The sequence below is a fragment of the Ixodes scapularis genome, unplaced genomic scaffold (assembly GCF_016920785.2).
Source record: "Ixodes scapularis isolate PalLabHiFi unplaced genomic scaffold, ASM1692078v2 PGA_scaffold3__209_contigs__length_174095766, whole genome shotgun sequence".
NCBI lineage: Eukaryota > Metazoa > Arthropoda > Arachnida > Ixodida > Ixodidae > Ixodes > Ixodes scapularis.
The window spans coordinates 171,399,983-171,424,527 of NW_024609868.1; the positions used below are offsets into that span (position 1 = coordinate 171,399,983).

A 24,545-nucleotide genomic window follows, 5' to 3' on the forward strand; every position below is an offset into this window, starting at 1 on the left:
AGTAAATACGGTAGACCAAATTTTGAGCAAAACACGTGCTTCACGCACGAGGCTCATAAATATACTATGCGCCGGAGAAAATCGGCCATCTGCAATAAGTCGTTATTTAAAACTCTTTTTGTTTTATTCCGCCCATTGAAAGACATGGCAAAAGAGCCCAAGTGAGCGTCTGATCTCGCTTCACCGTCATCTTCTTCCACACATTAATCTATGTCTGCTAGAATCACCGTGACAAAGGAGCGCCTGCTAAAAGACACACCCGAGAATGCAGAGTCTGAAGCCAGCAACAATGGACAACATTTTCCGAATGCCTTTTGCTAAAGTCATTGTGGCGATGCTAGCCAAAGCCGAATGCGCCAATACGGGGGACGAAGCTAAAAACAAAAAGTGGTCGCTTACGAAACCCTCGGCAGTTTGAACGGGGCTCGGCGGAAGCTTGAGCCCGAGATTATAATTAGAGGTGTGCGAATGCAGTTTCAAATTGCAATCGAATAAAAATTGCCGAAATAATTCGATTTCACTTCCAGATTCCTAGTATTCAAGTTTTCAAACAATTCCCTCCGTCGAATATTAGCACTGTTGGCCAAATTCAGGTATATTCAGGGGCGCTGTTCGTAAGTGAAATAGTCCTAGCAGGCTTGTGTTGGATCTGAATAAAGCCTGCATTCCACAGCTTTGACTGAAACAATTTTGTCAGAAAGTAATTTGTTTCCCGTTTTTCTTGAAGGAAGCAGGCATGCTCCAAATTTCTTGGCTGTGCTCGACGAAAACCCGAAAACTACGCACATTGCACTTTTTGATTTAATTTTCGATATGCCGCGTCACCTTCAGTCGGCTTTGTGCACTACAAACCTAGGGCATTCTCTGTTGTTACGTCCATACTATGAGAAGTTATAATCAAACCACAAATTACAGCCATAGCTAAACCGCTCTCTTCTCCTAACCTGTCGCTCCACGCGGTATCAAGCAAGGTCTCAGGGATAGGTGACGCAAGACGTCACGCGACTGAAACGGTTCAGTCACACCCGTCCATTTATCCAGAAGGCTGCGATCCGCATGGGAATAAATGGACACATCCGTCGGCTATGTCTTAAGTTTGTCATTTAAGCGTGGTAATTAACGCCATTTATACTCATGCCAGCTTCTCTTCGTTCTGTGTGCACTGCATGAGAGTGAACGTGAAGGGCTCTTTTCTCATTACGCAACGTTTGTGTTTACCTCTGTGAATAGTGAGGATAAACTTTTTGGTTTTCATATTCGATTCAATATACTGACTTTTTGGCCCTTTTTCAGCACTACAGCCAGCCCTGGCTTTACTTTGCTCAGGGTGTGCAGTGCTGTGGTGCTAATGCAGAAGCAGACGGGGTAACTTCATTTTTTAGTCTTTTCCCTAACCACCCCAAATCAAAATCTGCACGTCGCACGGCCTGTTACGAAACCTAGCTTGGAGCCCCAAGCTATCGATGCCCCATTGATCTCAGCAGACGATGTTCGGAAAACAGCATTAGCTATTGCTGGCTTCAAACTCTGCCTTTGCATATCTGTCCATTCAGGAGACGCTTAGTTGCCATGGTGACGGTGACTATAGCGGATAGACTTTATCTAGCAAAAGAAGATGGCAATGTGGCGAGATAAGTGCTTTGGCACTTTCATTGGGTTTTCAATGGGTGGAACATGAATAAAAAGAATTTTAAATAAAAAGTTAATGTAGATGCCTTTTGTACAGCACAAAATTTTTAAGCCTCACACAAAAAGTATACCCCATTTATTTGCATAATGAACACACTTGCATAATGAATGCACCCCCCACAGCGGGTACCAATATTGTGACTTTTTTTTTTTTTTTTCCCTCGCGTAATCAACGCATTTTCAATTTTCCACTCCACGAGTTTCGAATCACATCTGAATTAGCAAGCCACCAAGCCAATTTTCTTTTGCCACGAAGCGGTCAGGCCAAGCCAAGCCAAGCCGCTCTCGTAATGGCTGCAACTGCGTAGTTGTGGTAGTTGCGGAAGTGATCAATTGTGAAACCAAGCGGCGCGCACACTCGACAAAGCTTGGGTCAAGGAATGACCTAGCCCCGGACATTCTTTGCCCATCGGATGCATTGATGTCAACAAACACGCCGTCATCTGTGGACCGCTTTCGGACAGTGAAATCGCGAAAGTGGTTAGGCCTAATTCCACATATTTCAGGTAAATGCCTTTATTTCATCCGTAACAGAACGGCGCAGCAAGGTGAACACTGTGTCGTGGGTTGAGAGTGTCTGGTAGCAGCCGTCTCCGTGAACGAAACTTGATGCTTGGGAGTGGGCCTTGGCGGTTGGACTTCGTACGAGTTTTTTTACATGCAGTCAAGCGGTATATACCCAAGTGTGCCGCTGGATACTAGCGATATATATCACCTAAGAGCCGTCACGTTGCTTTCTGTGCTAAGTGAGCTTCGTAGGGCGCTTTTCTTTCAGCAAAAGGCACGCTAAAAGCACCCCAAAAAGGTTCGCAATTTATAAAGCACGGTTACTGTGGCGCGCCCCCGACCAGCCTTGGGTGCGCCTCCATCACTGAAGAGTCGTGTCCAGTACCTTGCCGTGTCATATTGGCACCTAATGTGACATTTGCATAAGGTGTGTAAATGCAAACATTTTACCACGCGTAACGAATGCCCCCCCCCCCAAATGTGTCATTTTTTCGGGGAAAAAAGTGTGTTCATTATGCGAGTAAACACGGTAGCTCAGAATTTTCTAAAAATGCTTAACGACCCGTTTAGCCTCGCTCGTGGCAGTTCATGAGCCGAGGCAAGTGTTTGCTGCCAGGTTGCATGACCACCATGCCGACCATTTGAAGGAAAACTCAAAGAATGTAGACGGGAGACCCGCGGTGAAGAGCAAGGGCACAGGTACCATTTTGGCCGAGACGTCGACTGTGGCACACTGTTCCTCCGCAACCTCTACATTGTGTGCGTGGAAGACGAAACCTGCGTCGGGCCGCTGGCCCCGAACAAACTTCTGCTGACGAACGTACAGGATCCCACTGTCAAAAAGAAGAAAACCGACGTGAAACAAGCTCGGCTTCGCCCCCAAAGCCTGGTTCACAGATGCAGCGCACTGGGGAAACAGCAGAAAATCAACCCAGCGCTACACTGTGTACAAAAACTGGAAAAGGCCGGATCACGTGCAGCAGAGTGCTAATACAGCGTGGATAGAGCACAAAGGTAGTGCGCTCTGGCTGTGCAGTGATACAGCACTGATGTAGCACCAAGTCAGTGCTGTGTCCAAAATGTCAAGTGAGCACTGCACTATACATGGGACACTGACACTCCCCAAAAATGTGTAAATGTTTTTTTTTTCTTTTGCCAGGCAATTTATAATGATTGTCAGAAGACTACCCAATCAATATTTTGCTACAGCGTCACATATATTTTTAGTAAAGCTAAAAAATGCAACTGCTCAACATCAAAAATGGACTGGGGAGGAAGAATAAATATAGAGGAGGAGAGTGTTGCCAAAAGTCACGTGGCTGTGCAAACTTTTTTTTCTTTTTCAATTAATGTATTTGCAGCTGTTTAGGAGCCATACAAAATCGGTACGATATTTCTTTTTCTATTTTTAATATTGAGCGTGTGCGTTCGATGATAAACAACTTTTATCATATTTGGTGGTTGTGTCTAAACCATAGAAAATGGCGCATGACCAGAGAGAAAAGAGTGAGCGCAACTCAAACCGGCCAGTTCTCGATCGGCTGTTTTCAGGCGGAAAGAAAACGAATTTCGAGCCACAAGTTGTGTTCTGGGTAGTTAAGATCTCGTGTGTCATGTACAAATAAAAACCTCGGTGAGTATAAATACCTTGTCAGCGACCCTTTAATAGGTCCTAAACCTGTCCAAGCCTCTACTGTCAGGCAGAAAATCCTCCTGTGGACTGGCGGGTAGCAAAGCAGGAAAAGGGGGGACCCAAAGAAGACAACACGGGTGTGTTGTCTTCTTGCAGTTCTCTGCCCGAAGCGGAGGGGGTGAAGTGAGGGAGGAGGACACGACAGGCTCATTCGCGCCGCTTCATCAATTTGGAAGGTAAGCATCATCTTCTGATGTGACGGAAATTAAAAACAGACACACAATTTGCATAAGCACACAAAATGGAGGGCACTGATACAGCGCTGGCTAACAAGTCTGTTTTTAGAGCGCAGCTCTCAGGCGCTTGTTTCTGCATTTCGCGGCGTCAGCGTCGCCGTCAACGTAACCGCGCGCGTTGCATTATGAGACGTCACAGGCCCATACACCCATTCAATTCCTTACTAAATTTAGCGAATTGGTCCGTACGTCTGTGACGTCCTATAATCCAACACTGTGCATTCAGTCTCCCCGCTAAGTTTGACGGTAAAACTGACGTCACATGACCTCAACACAAGTTCAGTTTTCCCACTAAATCTAGCCGAAAAACTAATTCGTTCGTAGGTGACATGACACCTATGAACAAATCATGTGACGTCATTTTCCCCGCTAAATTTAGCGGGGAAACCTGTGAGAGCAGGGGAGGGTATAGAGGAAAGAGAGGAGGAGGGGAGGGTCCTCCGTACCCTGCCCTCCTCCTCTTTATACGAATATAATAAATAATTTATTTCTTTTATATTTTTGCGCCGTACTGACAATTTGCAAAAACTTCATTTAAACACTCCACAAACCTTTTTAAATTCTCACCATTACGTCTATTAGCTACATATGAATGGAACTCCATTCCTGATAATATTGTAATCATCGAAGAATCCCCTGGTTCCAGAACTTCTCTTACCACTTACCTAAACGCATAGCAGCAAAACACCTGTTTTCTTGTTTTATTTCTTTTATGTTTGTGTTTTGAATAATGTTCTAGTTCTCTCCCCTTATGTAAAGCCCTACGGGCACTTTAAGGGTGTAATAAGTGGAATATATATTTATGTAAACATATATATATATTTTAAAAAATATACAAATAAAATATATACATAATTTATGTTATGTACACAGGAGTATGTTTGTACATATAGATATTTCTTCCTCAAATTCTTTAGCATGATATCTCGCAAAATCAAAGTACCCCAAGAGCAGCGCTCTAATTTCGCATCACAGATTTGTAAACGTCTGAATTTTTTTTTATTTTCTCGTCGTTTACTCTTCTACTTTGACACATTAAAAGAAAAATTCGAGATCTCTGCAATTGTCTCCTTGAACTTGTACCTAGGTAATAGAATTCCTTCCCCGACAAAGATAGAGACGGGGTGCTAACGCTCTGGTCATTCAGCCACTCTGTATCTTCTTTTTACGTGAGCAACGAAGGGAGTCACTAAACAAGGCCTTGATTTCAGGGGGTAACAAAGAGTTGGATGCAGACACCGAAGGTCCACACTCGACGTGTGGAGAAAGACTGGCTTCAAGAGTAAATGCGTGACAGGGCCCGACGTACTGGTTATGAAGCTGGTAAGACTGCGGTTCTTTATAATCTTGACATTACGGCGCACAATAGCAGACACACATTTTGTGCAAGTACGCAAAAAGGAAGACACTCATGCATCCGCACAATCTGTTTTCTTGAAATTTGATCATTGTTTACTCTTATACTTTAACGCCTTAAAAGAAACAATACAAAATCTGGTTACTACTCGAAAATGTAACATCCCGAGCTTTAGATATTGCTGCGCCTGCAGCTGACTAAGTAGGCAGCGCGCCCATGGCCTAACAGTCATCGCGCTTGCCTTCCACGCAGAAGGACAGGGTTCGATTCCTGGCCGCAGCTACACATTTTTGTTGACTTTGTAATGTGACGTTCTGGTAAATTCGAGAACCCTCTGACTGATTCGAGGTTAGAATGTTCTATGAGCCGAAACTTTTATGCCGAATGTTCCAGAACTTAGAAGCCAACGCATGTACAAAAGGGGCTCCGCGTGGCAAGCCGAAGTCAGCCTCGCCTCAGCGTGCAGTCCTGCTGTTACACCGCCATCGACGCCCGCAATGCTCTAATGTTATCTTCTGTTCCCATTTTGTTTTGGGCACAAGTTTGTCCCATTAAACGTTTGTTTTCTTCAGTTTTCGTAGCCTCGTCACTTGTCATTCGTATGATGCCAGGAAGCTCAAACGGCCGTTAGCGCCATCATGAAAAAGGACAAAGAAATTGTGCAGCGTACGTGCCAGGATTTGCGTGGCGCACCAGTCATTTCTTTGGCAGGCGTACGTGCCCGTTGCACATTAAACGTTTTCCTTTCACTCATTCAGCCTCCACGTCCGTCATCGAGGTCCAAACATCTTAAAAGTGGCATCCGGCGACCACAGCCTGCAGCAGAAAGACTGCCGCATCATGGCACCGGAGCATTAAAGGGGGACACTACTTTGAATTGCACATTTTTTTAAAAATTGCATATTCAGAACTGGAGAGTTTTGGCATGTATGGATAACAAGGAACACTCTCACAAAGTCTTGTCAATGTGCACTGACAAACAATGCCAAAAATAATTATTCTTTATATGTTGGTGAGGTGTGCTGCACTGCATAGCACTCGTCATCCACAAGTGAAAATAGCTGAAAGCAATGTCAGTACATCTGAAGAAGTTTGAGGAAGACAACACCTACAGTGCTGGAAAGAATTTCTGACAGTTAAGATGCAAAACAAATTTTGAATACGTCATCTTGAAACTTTAAGTGCATTTATTTCAGCTTCACTTTTTGGCAGTAAATCCCACTTAATAAAACTATTGTTTCAGTATGAAACCACCGAGAGACTTAATGTTTGCGGATTATATGCCGAAATTTTATTGATGTTCTTTTGTAATGAAAAATTGTAATTTGCAAAACTTGGCAAACGTAAAAAAAACAAAAACTTTTATACATTTTTTTTATTCGAAAACTTCATTTTTTAAATATTTTTTTTATAGTAACCGACAACAAGTGTTCCAGCATGCATTCTACCAGAAAGAAAAATATGTGGTGATCAACACCATTTCTCAACGATAGATTCATTGAGCAGATTTCATACAAAGCTTCGTTAGAACCTCACAAAATTGGTTCACAGGGCTGAAACTTTGCGTGCCCTCCTTGTACATGGCTACAAACACCACCCGCAAATATCACGCCGATTGAGTAAGCAGTTCAAAAGTAGACATGCCCAGGTAGTGTCCTCCCTTAACCTCGATACAAGAGAACGAAGAAAGGTTGCAGAGGGGAACCAAAGCAGGCTGCGGCAGTGGGCCCTCCCCAGATTCAATTCGCTGCAAAAGCAGGAATAGAGGGGAGCATAAACGATTCCGGTAGCAACGGCGCGACCACGAGCCACAGCAAAGTGGCAGCGGGAAGACCGGGCACCGACGGCAACCGGCGACGACGAGCCATCCCGACAAACCTCCCGCCCACAATCCGCAATCGACTGCAGTCACCGATCGGCGATCCCGGATTCCAGTACCTTGTGCTCGAGGCTGTGCAAGCCGCTGTGCAAAGCGCGACCGTTGGAATGGCTGATCTGCTAGGTTCTGCAGCCCCTCCCATGCATGACCAAAGACCCCCTATGGACTCCAGTAAGCTGGTAGTACCAGTCTACGACCCAGTGACCGATCCGGTGCAAATAGTCGAGGAATGGACGAGAAAAGTTGACCAACTATCAGCGATGTACTCGCGCAATGAGAGACAGACGGCATCTTGCGTGTTGACCAAGCTAGAATGAACAGCGAAAGTATGGTACGACGGTTTCAACAGTGTAAAGTGTTTGTGGCCTGAATGGAAGACTGAGCTGAAGAAGGCTTTCCTTCCTGGTATAAGCTTACAGTGCCACCACCAAGATGGAAGCCAGGTGAAAAATGGCAACGAAACCATAGAACAGTGTTTCCATAAGAAGGTCAGCCTTGTGTGCCTACGTCAACTTCCCAAAGATAAGGTCGTTGACCATATCATCGCAGGAGTCAACGACGAACCTCTCGTTTGGAGTCTGAGCACCGCCAAGTTTGCCACTCCAGAGTCTCTGTTAAAGTGCCCTAAACGTCTGGACAACCGACTCGTTATTGAAAGGGCCTCCAAGTGAACACACCCGACATCTGTACCTGGGACGCCAAACAATATTCCGTCCAGCAACCGATGTGGCCAAAGGGCTGCCAAGCGACAGCCGGCCTTAAGCTCCAGTGGTGAGCTGCATTGTTTCAAGTGCGACCAGTATGGATACATGTCTGCGAGTTGCAGTCAGCCACAGAAACAAGATTGCTGCAACGAGTGCATTCGAATGGGTCATAAAAAGCGGACTACAAAGGAAATGCCTGCAGAAGCAGGATTGTCAGAGATCACCACATTGAAAGCAAATGGCAAGGGAATGAATGTAACAAGAAGCAGTTTCAAGACGCACCCAGAGACGGCAAGCCTATCCGTGCCTACACTGATATTGGAAGTCAATGCATCGCACTGCGCAAGATAGACGCCGATGGTTTGGGCATTGACTACAGAGAGCCATGCCAAGGAGGAAGAATCAAAGGCTATGGTTCCGGTCAAGTTCTACCGTGTGGAATTAGAGAAGCCAGCATTACGGTAGACCAAGCAACTGGTCACGTTCCAATCTACATCGTGCCCAGTGAAGCACAAGCGATTCCCTTTGTCGTTGCCTTTAACCGAGCAATCGCATGTCACGATTGTCCAAAGAAGAAATATGCATTCTTGAAGAACACAAATACTTCGCTAAAGAGGATGAGCAACTCCAATGTTTTAGAGTTCCTGATGTTCCACCACATTTCTTGAGGGGGTACATGGCCTTTAGATGTCATCAATCCCCATTAGGATTGATGACATCTAAAGTCTCGTAGGCCCACTCTACAACATACTGTGCTTAACAAGCTCCAAAGAAAAGTTACTTTATTAGGAAATGTATTTAAAAAAAAATATTGTAATCTACAAAATGTTTGGTTTAATGTGAAATAGAATACCCATAGTGCAAGTTAAGCTAAAAATTAAGTGGAGAAAATGCAATTCTAGAGAAAACCAATAACACCCAAAAAGAGCAAAAGATTTTAACCAATTTTATGTTATAAAATATTCAGATTTTGTCACGAAGAATTTAGCTTTTTCAGATTATGAGTAGCTTAACTTGTTCCTCAGGATATTTCAGTTCAGAACACCACTGAATGAAATCTTTACACTTTTGAAATAACAAATGATACATTTCCTCATACCACATTTCCGGCCAAAAATTGAAACTGAGGAAAAATGCATTTCAAATTTTAACTTCAGGTTTTCTTTTTTTTCTACGAGTCCAAGGTAGGCGAAATTCACCTGGAGCACTGTTAGCACCTTCCTCTTGGAGACTTTGTTGTTCCCCCGGCAACAGCTACCAGTTTGTGTCCTTTGTAGGCAAGCTATCTTTGGCAGCAGGCATTCCTTGAAACTGGCAAGAACTAAGAGGCAAATCATACTAAGGAAGAGCAGCAAAGCAGGAATGTGATCGGTAGTGGAAAATACTATGAAAAGGTGTTACTAAAGATGGCACAATATTACTGCATCGGGCAGGACCAATCATAAACCCTGTTTCGGGTCTCAACCAACAAGATTGCTCATACCAAATTTTCTGGTTTTTTTCTGTTTGGATGTTTAGGGTACTCCTGGCCATTGATAACATTAAACTTCCAAAGCTTCTACTGGCTAAATCTAAAGTAAATGGTGCTTCCAATGAGGGAGAGATGTTCTGGCTATATTAAACGAGTATGAAGCACCGCTAAATAGAAAGCGCAAAAAACTTGCTCCCTGCTGACTTGGAGGGCAGCCGACATGTCGAAAATAATTTCTTGCAAGATAAATCCTGCGTGCCTATAAATGAAAGTTTCTAAAACCATTCTATAGACCTTTCCAGCGGCAGTCTCGAACGAAGCGATTTACAGAGCGTGTCCCTGGTTTTGAGAGTGTACGTCAGTGTTGCCCGACTGCGCTGAGCTGTGGAGTTTCTCGTCAGTAGGCTGTGGCAGCCTGCGTTGGGCGCAATTCCGGACGCTGGTGGCGGCTGAATTGCCGCGTTTTCTTTTTTATCTTGTGTTCTGTGGCGAGCATAATTTATAGAGGTCTTTAAGAAAGCAGTTCTCTATTTTTGGGAGCAAAAACAAAGAAATGAAAGCTGTTTTGGTGAGTCCGTGCGCGACAGAACAAATGCAACTGGAATGTTTGTTTCATTTTATGTTCATTGTTTTACGGCACAGTTAATTCAGCCGTGTCAATCTATAAAGGTCAAAATATTTGACCGCACAGAATATCCGTACTGCAGGGATATTCCCCGCCCACAACATAAAATTCAATGAATCTCATCAATCGAACAAAAAATATATTGTACGTACCCCTCGGTGCCGCGTTATCCGAACAGTATTTGAGAAAGGTCTCAAATAACACAGCATGTCCAATATACAGTGTCGACAATAGTCACTTCACGACAATCGGACGGAATCTGGCGTGTTTTGGGGAACATGTAGAAGAGAGCTCCTTTTTTTTGCAGAGCTTCATAGCAAATGAACGAACGTGCTTATTCTGTCGCCACACCCCGGACCCGACCCTATCAGCTAGTTTTTGCGAAGACCCGGAACACAGCCTGGAAGGCTTTTTGGAGATTATCTCGACGGAAATAATCCTCCAAGCACGTCGAACTGCCTGCGTCGCGGGCTGTTTGACGTTCGCTCCGTTCGTTCGTTTCCTGCGAAGGCCGAGCGGGCTACGAGCCCTGGTATTCCCTGGTTCTCACTGTGGAAGATAACATACAAAGGGTAAGCATCCTAAACAGGCAAATAAAGGAAAGACTTCCAAGAAAAGCCGGCGAACTCCGAATGCAGAATGCAGGTGGGAAGTCAACCTGACCGGGTTTCCACAGCTCAGGCGGGTGCCAGAAATTTCTGGCTGATAGGGGTCGCTCGATTCGCAAAATGGCGGCGGCCAGAGCGCTCTTTTTGCAAAGGTCTATAGAAACTACCATAAACATATATTTTAAAAAAATACATATTTTTCTGAAAAATTTTAATTCAGAGGCAATATCCCCCCTAACCATTATAGGCCAAGGAGTCAATTGTAATCCCGCGAGATTACGTCAGCATTGTTCACCTGACAACCAAGGAGTCTACAACAGGACACGTCCTTGTGGATGTCCAATTGCCAATGCAAGAGGTCACGTAGCACCACTTTCCTGCTTGCGTGATCGAAGTCACTGAAGGCGGCAACTCAGCTCTGCCCATCTTGAACACATCCAAGTCCAACCTCAGCATTTCAAAAGGTGAGGTAGCGGCAAGAGGATCCTGGGGTCCAGAAACGGCCAAAACTGCCGTCAAGCAGGAGACAATCGATCGCTTTGTACCGAACAAGGCAGAGGACGTACGAACAGGACCTCGGCTCACTGCTTAAAAGTTTGCTAGGCCGCTAGATCTCATCAATGTGTACCGAGACTGCTTTGCACTCAGTGTCCTTGAGCTTCGCTCAACGGGTGCGGCAGATATGAACATTGAAACTGCTGCTGGCTCGGAATGATTCTTTCCGCTCGAACCGACTGATGTACGACCAGCGTGATTGAGTAAACCAGGCCCTTGAGGAACTGAAAGAAGCGGATGTGGTCTGCGACTCGTTTTCCGACTGCGAGAACACATTACTTCTCGCGAAGAAGAAAACCGGGGAGGAGCGACTATGCATCGATTACAGAGTGCTCAATGCCGATACTAAGAAGCCCTACCGCTCACCGAAGATCAGCTGGACCATCTCCAGGGCCTGCTTTACGACGCTCGATACGACTTTTGGCTATTATCAAGTGCCAATAGCTGTCTTGAGCTAAGAGAGCATTTGTGACACCAGACGGATGAGTTTTTGAAAACGCCTTTCAGCTTCACTAACACTCCAGTGGCCTTCCAATGCACAATGAATGTGGTCTAGGAACCATTACGTTAAGAGAACATTGCTACATTGTAACAATGCTCTCTTAACCCATCATTGAGGCATCTGCCCGTCTGGTTTACGTAATGTTTACCACGTAGGCCAGACGGGCAGATGCCCCAATGATAGGTTAACAGTACATTGTTACAATGTACAGTGTAGACCGCACATAACGTATGTCGCGGGAGTCGCGAAAATTCGCACTATAAGCGGTACCGCGTTATAAACAAAACAACAATTTTTCAGGCCAAAATACATGCCATGAGACAACTTACCTTTGTAAAATAATTTATTTTATGTTAGGTGAAAAATAAAGCTTAGTTTGAGGAAAGTCTTTATTTCACCAGACTAGTACAGTTACGTCTCAAGTGTGTCACACATTTTGAAAGAAATGAGCGGCTTCTGCCTGGCGCAGCCTTTTAACGGCGTCGCGGGTTGCGAACGGACTTTGCGAGCGTTCAGGATTGCTTCCTAGTGATTGGAAAACGGCAAAAGTAATTCCAGTGCACAAAGGCGGCGACTCTAACTTAGCATCTAATTTCAGGCCCATTTCTTTAACAAGTACAACATGCAAATTAATGGAGCACATCATCTTTACACACATCGCAAGTTATTTGGACAAACACAACCTTATATATAAAAAACAGCACGGCTTCAGAAAATCGCTTTCGACCACAACCCAGCTAATGGAACTAACTTACGACTTGGCGGAAACAATTAACGAGCGGGGACAAACTGATGTGGTATTTTTGGATTTCTCAAAGGCATTTGATAAGATATTGTAGTGAGTGCGCAGGCGAGCTGGTGGAAATTAACCATTCTGATGTTAGCCTGAGACTGAGGCAGGAAAAGAGGAAGTTTCAAAGTAGAAGAAAAAGGAACAGTCGAGGATACGTCTCTATAGAGACGTATCCTCGACTGTTCCTTTTTCTTCTACTTTGAAACTTCCTCTTTTCCTGCCTCAGTCTCAGGCTAACATCAGAATGGTGCATTTGATAAGGTTTCGCACCCAAAACTAATAGTCAAGCTTTCAAATCTACTAAAAAACTCTCAAATAGCTGACTGGATCACGGCGCACTTAACAAACAGGACCCAATATGTTCATTACAAAAAAGTTGACTCCTCCAAACTTCTTGTCACGTCCGGTGTACCTCAGGGGTCTGTACTTGGTCCCCTTTTGTTTTTAGTCTTCATTAATGACATAGCTGATAACATCGACATTCCCCTGCGTTTGTTTGCTGATGATTGCATAATATATAAAAAAATAGGTGACCTGGATGATAATTATAAGTTACAGAAAGCACTTGACGAAATATTTAAATGGTGTACTCAATGGCAAATGAAACTAAATTATGATAAAACAGCTGTTATGACAGTATCATGTCAAAAAAGACCAATTTTATTCAGTTACAATCTCAGCGGTCAATCATTACAACGGGTAAACGAATTCAAATATCTTGGATTAATATTCAATAACAAGCTAAACTGGAACCTGCACCTGGAAACGACCGTCAACAAAGCAAGAGGTACTCTGTTTGCGCTAAGAAGGAAATTAAAATTTGCCGATCCTGATACTAAGCTCATAGCCTACAAAGCATTTGTAAGACCAATTTTAGAGTATGCCTCATCAGTGTGGTCCCCTTACACAAAGGTTGGTATTAACAAACTCGAAAGTATTCAAAAGCAAGCAGCCCGATTTATATATAATAACTTTAACAGGAATACATCCCCCACTCAGTTACTTGCAAGGGCCCAGCTTCAATCATTGGATAAAAGGGCCGATGTCGAAAGGTTAAAAATTTTATATAACATACTAAATGGCAGCATTCACATTGATAGCACCAGTTACTTACAGCCATCATTGTCCGGGTCCTCACGATTAAACCACTCTAGATCTTTAAGGCAATACAGGTTTACAAATGACTGTTACCGGTATTCTTTTTTTCCTCGGGCAATTCGCGGCTGGAATAATCTAAGTAATGATATTGTCACCTTAAGGGGGGAGGCTGGTCTTTAACTTTTTGTTTTTTTATTTTTCATTTATCAATCTGAAATTCAGTATACTGATGTATTTCTCAGTGGTGATTTCAAATATGCAATTAATTTTTAGATAGCTTAACTAGATCCTGAGTTATTAACAAATTTGTAATTTTAATTAGGTCCTCCTTACGGGCCGTTACCATAAGATTGTTCAGAATATATCACAATTTTTTTATAGAATTACATTCGCCAAGACATGTTTTGTGCGGTGATGCTATTTTAAGCCTAATCTAAGGATATTATATCGGTAGAAAACATTTAAAATGAAGTTGCACAAAATGGGAGGTTATATCTTTTTTAGATTAATTAATTAAAATTATTGTATGAGATATAAAGCAACAAAAATAGCATCAGCACACAAAACATGTATTGGTTAATGCAATTCTATAAAAATTTCTGAAAGATTCTGAAGAATTTTACGCTAACGACCCGTAAAGAGAACCTAATTAAAATGGCAAATTTATTAATAACTCATAATTTCGTAAAGCTATCTGAAAACTAATTGCACATTTGAAATCACTACTGATAAATACATTAGTATCCTGAATTTCAGCACGATAAATGAAAGATAAAAAACACAAAGTTAAAGACCGGCCTCCCCCCTTAACCTCTGTTCATGCTTTTATAGCGGCTGCGGAACGCTACGATTAACGTGTTTATTTAATGTTCGCTTGGTGTTGCTGTGTGTACTGTGTTTATGTTGGAACCACTCCTACTATAGCTCCTTGACTGGAGCTGGTAGTATCCCTAAATAATAAATAACCCTAATCACTTTTCTCCGGAGATGAAAACGCGTGAAAATTCGCATCCTTCATACGGTACGAGCCAGCAATACCTTGAACTTGAGCACACGCATGAAATGCGCCAAATAAGAAATTTGGGCGATATTTGAGGACACAAATGCTTAGAAATCACCACTGTAGTCGAAGTAAACAAATACAACGACATGGGCGTTTCTGCCGTTTTGAGAGCGCCGCCACGACATCGCCGCACGAGTAGGTGGATTTTCCCTTCTAGTACTTGCTGGGTTATCATAGCGACACACTACGAAAATTCACAGACAAGCATAGCGCTTTTACGCGAAACGATGAGATGAACGCCGTCTACGAGGACGATCACAACCGACGCCATGTTTGCGGATAGAAGCAGCCGGCCCGCGACCAGCATGCAACGCGCGCGAACACTTCTCCTCGATCTGCGATTCGTCCGTCGTTGCAGTTGTCTGTTTCCAACGCAGCGGACGGACGCACGCACGTGAACGACACATATGTGCGTCCCTCCGTCGCTATGGCAACTGAAGCCTCTCTCTTCGCTTCTCCCCGCTTTTTCGAGCAACGTCCTTGCCCCGCAAGTGCCGCTTGCGGCTCGCGCCGTCAGCGCCGTTATCTAGAGTCGCACAGGGAAGCGTGCTCGCTGCTCCGGTCGTCGGCGCGGTCGGCGGGCTGTGCCAGAAACCGCACTATAACCGGTATTTCCCTTCGCGCGCCGGCATTCTAAGCGGTATGTAATTACATGGAGTTCTATGGGAGGTGAACCGGTGGTTTAAAAAAAATGCGTTATACCCGGTCCTGCACTATAAGCGGTTACGTTGTAAGTGGTCTATACTGTAAACGGGGTAGTGCCAGGACACTTGGGCATTCAGTGCCGTGACTGTGGGTGTGATACGGAATTTAAAAAATGCACTGTCACTGGAAGAAGTGCCAATGCTTGGACCAGAGATATTATGGAGGCAGAGATGATAGCGCGCTTGGGGAAACAGTGTGTTAGCGCCCCGTTGCCTAAGAATTTGATTTCCTTTTACGAAGACAGCATGCGCGATGATAGTGCGGGTTTCAGTGGGGAGTCATTGGCTGTGTGCACTTCTTTTTGCTTGGCCGTGCATATAGGCTGCGCCTTGACGACCAAAACTCCAGTCGTAAGTTCAGCAATTGCTTGTCTCTTTTCTTTTGTCCCGCCTGTACCGCCGTACGTTTTAAATAATCATGTCTTACCAACACGCCGAAGCTTCCATTCCGAACAATTTTATGAGGCAATTTGTTGCCACTGGGGGTTTGGACGCATGGGCGCAACAGGACGCCAACTAAAAACACTGCGCAGAAAACGCACCTGACCAGGACGTCCTGCCCCGGCTTGCAGCAGTCAACCAGGTCGTCCTCAAGCACCACCCAGGTGCTGCCGGGGGTGTGGCGCAGCACCAGATTGTTCATCTTCTCCTGCACCAGGATCTCCTGGTAGTCGCTGCAGCTGTCCGCCTCCGCTGCGCGCAACACTTGCACGTTACACAGGTGCGTGGAAACAACTGCCACCCGGCGTCCTTCTCCTTAAAGGGACACTAACGGGGTATTTATGTCCCCCAAAGTTTTTATTCATACATGACATATGAGAACCCAACTACCCAGAACACAATTGGCAACTCGAAATTCGCTTCCTTTCCGGCCGAAAACCACCGATCAAGGACTGGACAGTTTGTCACGCTCACTCTTTTCCGTGGTCACAAGCCGGTTTTCATGGTTTAGACACAACCACCAAAGGTAACCAAAGTTGTGGGCCATTGAAGGCACACTCAATACAAAAAATGGACAAAATATATCATACTGTGGAAACCGGTTATAATGAAGTCAACGGGAATCGATAACCACTTCGCTATATCTGTTATTTCGTTATAACCGAGTACGGCTATAACGTAATGCCAAAGAGAATGGGAAATCGTGATCGCTTCGCTGCAGAAGCTATTTTGTTACAACCGGTCCCGACAATACTCTTTTTGTGGCCTTTAAAAACTGCAAATACGTCGATTGAAAAAAAAGAAAATTGCACAGCCACATTACTTTCGGTAACTTTCTAGTCCTCTATATTTCTTTTTCGTCCCCAGTCCAGTTTCGGTTTCAAGCAGTTGCATTTTTTTTACTTTATTAAAAATAAAGCTGTAGCAAAATATTGATTGGGTTTTCTGACACCATAATGAATTGCCTGGAAAACATAAACAAAATTTTTTGGGGGGCTGTCAGTGTCCCTTTAAACATCCACTGGTGCAAAAGGTGTGTGGCTTCACTGCCAAAGCGACCTGCCCAGCTCGAGAAGGTGTGCCCTAGGCCGAGAAGTTGCAGAACCCGAACATGTTTCAAAGCGCTTCATGGCTCTCAACCTAGAGCAGGGGTTCCTAGACTGGGTTCCTAGGGACACCAGTGTTCCCCAGAGTGCCTTCGGGGCTTCCCCGAGCTTTTAAATTGCCTTCACCATCCCCGTTTCCAAGTAAAGAGCTTTTTCTGTAGAAGCCATATTTGAGCAGACATGAGCCATCTACCGACGCACAACTTTGCGCCAGCCCAGCAGGAGCATTAGTGTTCACACAGTCTCCAAACTTTTTGGCCAAGAAGCCGGATTGAGGACCTGTTGCAGTCTCCAGGGCCGGAAAATAAACAAAACGGTATAAATGAGGAAATACTAAATAAATAGGCCTAAATAAGCACTTAAATACAGAAATTCAAAACTAGAATAAACAGTCATAAAGGGATGTAAGGTGGATGAATATGTACATTTTATGTTTAGATGCAATGTCACTTGTTTCGACATTAAAAATAATTTTGTTCCAGGAAACTTAACGGATTTAAATCGAAAGCGCGTGGGAAATTTGGCATATTCACACAGGGCAGAAGACTAATCAGAAAGGGTAGATTTGATGATGACATCATGCAAGCGTTATCACGCAGGACACTAAGTACAATATACGTGAGAACGGAAAAGAATTTTATCATAATTACAGAGATATGAAACGGGAAACTCATAATACATGATATGGTAAAAATAAAAACACTTTGATGCAGTTTTTTATTAAAATTAGTTTTAATACTTTTTTTAGCGCTCTGAAAGTGTGTTTTGGCGCTGTTTTTTTACGCTCGCTTAGTTTTCCATTTTACCAGTGAGCCGCGAGCTGGGCATTACTAGAAAGACAACGGCCTCTGCAGGCTGGGGTTTGGAGGGCCCCGGTCTCTAGGCCTCTGTGCCACTTCATCCCACCAATGCTAATAGTGGGAGGGGTTCCTCGGTTATCCGACAAGAAAGATGGCCGTTCCTCAAGGTAAGACACTTTGAGAACCTCTGGCCTAGAGCATTGCAAAACTTCGTTACAAAAGCACGATAACGCAGGTGTATGACAATCGCACGGTTGGTGTCACCATGGCCCACGTGGTCACACAACCACGTGACGCGACGTCATATCACGCAATGCAACAGCGTCACGCGAGTCACTATGTCGTAACCTCGAGCGACGCGGCCATGCAATGTCACAGTCATGTCGCATTGTCATGTTACCTGGCGACGTGATGAGACGTCGGGCTATGCACTGTCACCGTTGTATCACGATGTCAGGTGATGTTACATCAGGTCCCACTGTGTTACGTGACGTAACACTGCGCGATCGTTTTAACCGAGAATGTCTTATGCAGAGTTTTCTACGAAAAAAATGTCACGGACGAGCGTGATGTTACAGTGTTACAGACATTAACGTTATGTATAAAGTTTACATATAAAGTTCGAGCCCCCAGCGAGGCTCTAACCTGGGTCCGTGCGGTGGCAGTTGGGTGCTATTTGCGACTGCAGCAAAACAAACGGCACCTGGCAGGAAAACGCCCAACTGGCCGGAACGGGCACTTTCACGATTTTTGCTCGGCTCTCCTGCCTTTCGTGACTGCATGTTGCCGGCGGTTGGCGCAATGGCCACCAAAGCGAGGGAAGTTGCATTGTTTGCGTCTGCAGCAACGAAAACGGCAGCAGTGACGGGGCCGTGGGCAAAACCGGAACTTTAATTTCCGAACAAATTAGGTCGCATTGCTTCTCATGTTGTCTAGGGCAAACATTTGTCTTGGCGACTTTGACGTTATTGTTGCATCGGCGCGTTGTCAAGGTCCCTCTGAACGGACATTTTGCATTTATCAACATTAATAAGCACAGTAAAAGGAGAGTAGGTAGTCCCTTCGTTGCTTTTCTGAAGGCTAAGCCTCTGAAAGCTCGCTTGTGCCGACGCAGGTTTTGAACGTAGTGGATAAAAATAGGAGAAAACCTTTTGAAGCCGATGTTTTCCCGTATAAACCAGAGTGTTGTGCGTCGAGCTGGAACATGGCATGGTACGACCTTTTTTTGACCGCTACATTTGTTGAGTCGTGGCGACCTTTATAGGTTGTCGGAGTCGCGAATAGGCACCGATCTACTCACACAAAAGTGCCAAGGACAACGGCAGGTTTAGGATAAAAATAAAAGATAAAAATACACGCATAGAACTAAAACAAAAATAAAATCATTAAGAAACAGAGACCTCGATAAAGCCATCACAAACCACACACGGAGTGTAGTTTGTGTGGCGACATATTCTGTGTTTCTGGGTCATTGTCAGCATGATTGAGCCTGTATAATTTCTTCGTAATTATCTGCAACTTTTGCGTAGCCGCTTGCTCAATTTTTTTACGGCAAAGTGGAATGAAATACGGAGAGGTTGCTTCGATGAGACAGGGTGCTCGTAAGCTCCGGTGTTACCTTTTGTGGAGGGCACGAACTTGGTGCCATTACAGCCAAGGACGCTCGGGCAGTTGGCGGGTTTGGACGGTGTGTGACACATCCGAATGTCTGCCTCCAGCGTGAAGGTGTCGCCACATTTGCCGCAGATGTAGTCCTTGCGGCGCTCCAGAACTTTCATCCTCTTGATCCGCACCACGGTACCTTTAGAGCAAAAGCGACTTTGATGTAAAACTCGTTTCCTCTGCAGACGAGACACCCATTTCACTGCAAAGAAATTCCACAGGGAGAGAGTATTACAGACTTCAGGGCTTAACATGACTCCTCAGCTGGCATTTAACGACCAACGTTTGCCTTCTACAAGTGGTCAAATTCAATGTCTTTCTAATATTAAAAAATAATTATGACTAAGCTACAAAAAGTGTTTCTCTTGATCTGTATTTATTATTTGTGCAAATTCTTGAAAATGTCTTTCAGCTTTTTTTAGCCCCTTGGCACGTTTGCCAGCAAAATGTTTTGAACTGCCCTTAATAGCCCTTTAGAAAGTTACTGACCCGGATGGTTTTCCCATTTCCCATTTCCAAAGGTCAAGACACCTTGCGATGAGACTGCCTCTGGCGTAGAAAATGGCTAAAAAAACAATTAAGGCTCTAATCCACGCTGTGAAGGTGGTTCGACAGCAAGACTGTGGTATCATCTGCAACATTGCCCAGTGCACTAAGATCCCTTTTATGGCAAACACCACCAGGTGGTGCTCTAGTCTTTGACCGTCCCGAAGAGCTTCCGGCTTATAAAAAGAAGGAACAAAGGCCACCTTAACACCGCTACTTGAAATGTAGATGAAACATTTAGCCATCACTTCTCCAGGTGAATGCCAAAAGAACGAAGGAGCGCGAGATCCGTTAAAATGTTTCGAGTATTCTCGTAAACCAACTTGCCTCCTTCAAGATGTGATACGTATTGCACAGCCAAAGGCCTTCGTTAGATCTCCAACTTTGTTGTCCGTGTAGCACTTGTGCTCTCTAGCACTGGTGACATAAGCAAGCACATCAGGCTTGCAAAGACGGTGCGACCCGAAGTCGCTTGGGACGGAAGCGGCAGTTCATGTTTGTAAACAGCAAAAGGGTCTATACCAAAGGACTGACGAAAGAAAAGTAAATGCACAGCAACAAATTCTTTTTGTATATGAGACTTTGTGCTCTGCCGTTGCCACGGCAGCTTATGCAACCGTAATCTTTATCGGGAAACAAATGCAAGGAGCGCTATGTGCTTATAATCTATTATGTGATTTTGACACTTGTTTTGTGGTTTTCTAATTGAAACAAGGGTCAAAGCCAAATCATAAGAGATAAGGTGCGTGCGAACAGCAATAAGGCGCGCGCGATGGTTTTCTGTTGACTATTTTATCTGTCGACTACTGTTCCGTCGACGGACACGAAAAAAAACCCGACCACCGAGTCATATAGAACTTAGCTGTAAAACCTCGATTATGTCTTACCACTGATGGTCTGAAATATGGATAGATTTTTACAGCCAGGGAGTGTCGGCATCTGGATGAAGTGGGGCAAGTTGACTAGACGCAGGTGAACATTGTCCTTCGAGGTCTGCAAAATGATTAAAACAACTTTTCAGAGGCTTCCGAAAATCTCTAGGGCAGCCTGTGTAGCTGCTCTTCACAAGGATCGGCGTAGCTCAAATGGATCGTTGATCATTTTCTTTTTTTGTAACCTACTGCCAAAATGATTTTTGTGGTCTACTTTAACAGTCTCGTATTTTGAATGCCAATTGCGATTATATTTTGATGTGGCCAGAAATAAACAGCTGCGTGCACTCCAGCAACTTTATGCTTTGGCACAAGGCTGCGACGACACCCTGTGACCAAAGAGCGAGGCTATCAAAATAGTTAACAAACAAGTACTCGTGACTGCATCAACACTTCACCGTACCCAGGTGCTAAAAAAGAAAAAAAAAAAGAAAGTAGAAATAAAAACAAAAAAGTGTCCTTGAAGTGGCCAGAAACTGCCATCCTATTAGAGACCAAAAGCGTCGCAGCGGTCGGCATTCCACAATAGGCCAAATGCTCCCTGGGAAGTCATTAGTCGGACTAATCTTTCTTTCGTCGGCAAAAACCACAGTAATGTCGGACTGTCAACTTTGATGGAATTGGTTTCATAATGTGATGACTCCAAGCATCCGCAGTACTTTCCTTTTACACAAAGCCTCCAAATTGCATCGTTTGCAAGCGAAGATAAGTTAACCAAGATTAAATTCGCAACGTTATTGCTTATTTTGGGGTGAAGGGAAGAGGGCAAGTCAGGAGAACTCTTGTAACATCACAGCTGGGAAAATCCTAGTCGTGAGATCGCGGATAGGAATCGTAAGAAGGCACAAACGAAACATCTCTGCACTAGTCTAAACATTCATCTCCGTCTAAGCACCTTCTGACAGAAATAAAATTCAGCTGCGTTTGATACTTTTTGTGTATGCGTCATCTTTGCTTTCCTGCAGTCTCGGGGTCTCCAATATTTACTCAAAATGAGGAGCAAATCTCCCCAGAAATGACGCAACCTAAAATTACGTATTCTTCCAAATGTGACAACCAGCTTGGAGACTCACCGATTTCTCTTTAATGGGATCCTCCTCAAACAGTTGTCGAAGTGCCAGGGAACACGCCGCCTTCATAGAGTCCAGAGTCTTCAGAGGATCGTAGAGGAGCGATTCGCCAAATTCAACGCTAGCATCAAAAAGGGTGGTCCCGCTAAAAAACGGAAGGAAACAAAAGTGAAAAAGCAAGCAATGGCCCTTACTTTCTTTTTTTTTTCCTTCACTGTTGTCAGCACACTTTGCAGTATTTGCTCACCACGATAGCTGGGCGAGGGTGCTCACAGACAACACCCACTTCGACTTTATATTTTATAACCATTCCTTCTTGCCCGCTCAAGTGTTCGCGTCTGTCCTTGTATTTTACTGAGAGCAGTCACTGAATAAACCCAAGCTCGTCTCGCCTTCAAAGAGCGAACAATGGTTTTTGGCAATGTTCCACCTTCTCGATCGGGGTCGCATAGTTTGTGGGCTGCATTTACAATGCCAGATTTAAGGAGGAGGCGAAAGCATAGATCGTCTGAGATCTCTCCGCCTTGTTCCACCTGCTATCTTCCTCGACATGCAACAAAGTGTGCGTGTGCACACTTGTCATTCGTGACAATATTCACTCGTGATGGCGCATTAGATGTTTGAACTCAACCCCACTAGAAGCTACGTGAGCATCGAATAAATGAATAAAGTTCATTCACAGCAACCAGTAGGCAATAATAACACACAATTATGATGACGATCAACTAGATTAATGAGCTCTAAGTAAACCCTAACTTAAAAGGAGCTGTGCAACGATTTTAATGTTGAAAGAATTGGCATCTTCTACTTTGACATTGTTCACCTTGTCACAAAGGACAGAAAACACACCTCCTTCCTTCGAAATGTTGCGATTCCGCAGCGTAACCGCGGGGCAAAAATTAGAATATTCCCTGACCTGCAGCCGCGAGCGGCGGCCATGAGAGACACGCAGCGTGACGTTAATGGCGGTCTTGTAGAAAGATAGCAGGGAGTGCGAATACCTGCTCGATAAAAGGTAACTTTTCTATAAATCTTGTCGTTCCAACATATATATAAATGCGTCAAAAACCTGGTATCATTGACAAAACTTTTATCATACGGAGTTTTAGTGGCGCCATCTATCCTAGGTCCACAAAACCGTCAGCTCTATCTGCTGCTGTGAACAGCCGCCAGAAGGCGGAGGGGGACAGGGGACATCGCCGGACGGGGATGGCCGGACCCGGATGAGACTTTCCTCCTTTCACCATATTGTTCGCGCTGCGCTTGGCTGCGCCTGCCAGCACGTGGTCGCGAGCAGATGAGTTCTTGCTGCTACCTGATGGCTCTAGAGAGAGAGCTTCACCGGAACCCCGCGCAAACCCCATTGACGTCACAGCGCACGTGACTTGGAAGATAGTGAAGGAGTTGAGAGGTGCCGAAAACCTCAATCTTTGTCCATTTTTGAAAAAAAAACTAGGACCTGCTGGTAAAAGCGTTTTTTTGTTCTTTACTTCAGAAAGGTCGAGACAACAACTCTCAAAACCCAAATTATTTAAGCAAAGCACTGAAACTGTTGCACAGCTCCTTTAAGGTAAACTGGCCTGGTGCCACACGATCCGATGGTTCTCGTATACCGCGTAGCAGACGATTTCTTAAGGCTTGTTTAAGGCCCGTTCACACTCTTGCAACCCAGTACAACCGAGAAAGACAAGATCTGTTAAAACTTCTTAAAATTTCTTCAGACGCGGAAACAGACTGGCATTCTGGCGCCATCTATGCGGTGACCCTGGAACTGCATTTCACAAAAGTGAAGGTTTTGCGGGATTTCCGAGGTCAAATGTGCGCAATACCTATGAGAAAGCTTGTTTATAACGTCTACAGAAGTTTTTCGAGCCAAGAAAGAAAAAATAATGCGCAGGAGAAACAGAAATTATGCCGGACCGCCAAGTTTACACTGCAACTTGATAGATGGCGCCACTGTGTCCTCTCGCTGTAAGAGGTACTAAGTTCTAAGGCCCGCTTCAGACAGGCAAGTTTTCCAGCAATTTTGAGGTTGTTGGCGGGTTGTTCCCTAGCTTTCCCTAGATCAACACGAATTGCTGAGATCGGGTCCGGCTCAAAATGGAGGAGCAACTCGAACAACTCGGAGTTGTTGAAGCGGCAGCAGCCAATTAGGTCCGCTTCAGATGGGGCAATTTCACCCAGCAACTTGACATCGCAACACCAGCAACATGGGCCGCTTGTGTTCACACGCAGCAACCGAATTGCTACGACTTGCCATCATCATCATTCAATTTGATCTTTCTTGCACTATTTAGACGCACAGCTACGCGGTAAATACGTGTTTTTATATCTTTGAATGGCGTTGAGAATACTAGCTCATCTTTCTGAACCTGTTTATTTCCAAAAACGATCCATTTCAAACCAGAACCAAGTCTTTAGCTGTCATCATCACTACCACAGGGGCGTTACGTGAAAATATCACGCCCCTGATTGGCTGCTGCCGCTTCAGACATCTCCGAGTT

General features: G+C 44.5%; 1 protein-coding gene and 1 long non-coding RNA gene across 7 annotated transcripts in view; one reads left to right on the top strand and one right to left on the bottom strand.

Moving 5' to 3' along the window:
* LOC8037525 (probable DNA helicase MCM9) overlaps positions 1–24,545 on the bottom strand; it is a 93,797-nt gene that overhangs the window by 57,048 nt on the left and 12,204 nt on the right. For all 5 annotated transcript variants that reach the window (XM_029977329.3, XM_029977328.3, XM_042292665.1 and 2 more), the window contains 5 exons: positions 22,045–22,186; positions 20,927–21,032; positions 19,450–19,632; positions 16,027–16,177; positions 2,900–3,029 (listed from right to left, as the gene is read on the bottom strand). In XM_029977329.3, coding sequence (XP_029833189.3) covers positions 2,900–3,029; positions 16,027–16,177; positions 19,450–19,632; positions 20,927–21,032; positions 22,045–22,186 — 712 coding nt within the window. The remainder of the gene's footprint in view (positions 1–2,899; positions 3,030–16,026; positions 16,178–19,449; positions 19,633–20,926; positions 21,033–22,044; positions 22,187–24,545) is intronic.
* Positions 1,997–6,011, top strand: LOC115317667. 2 transcript variants are annotated; one of them, XR_003918099.4, is made up of 4 exons: positions 1,997–2,195; positions 3,986–4,065; positions 5,337–5,448; positions 5,876–6,011. It is a non-coding gene; the product is annotated as an uncharacterized LOC115317667 (long non-coding RNA). The 2 variants fall into 2 exon arrangements; XR_003918098.4 differs by lacking the exon at positions 1,997–2,195 and having other exon boundaries at positions 3,476–4,065.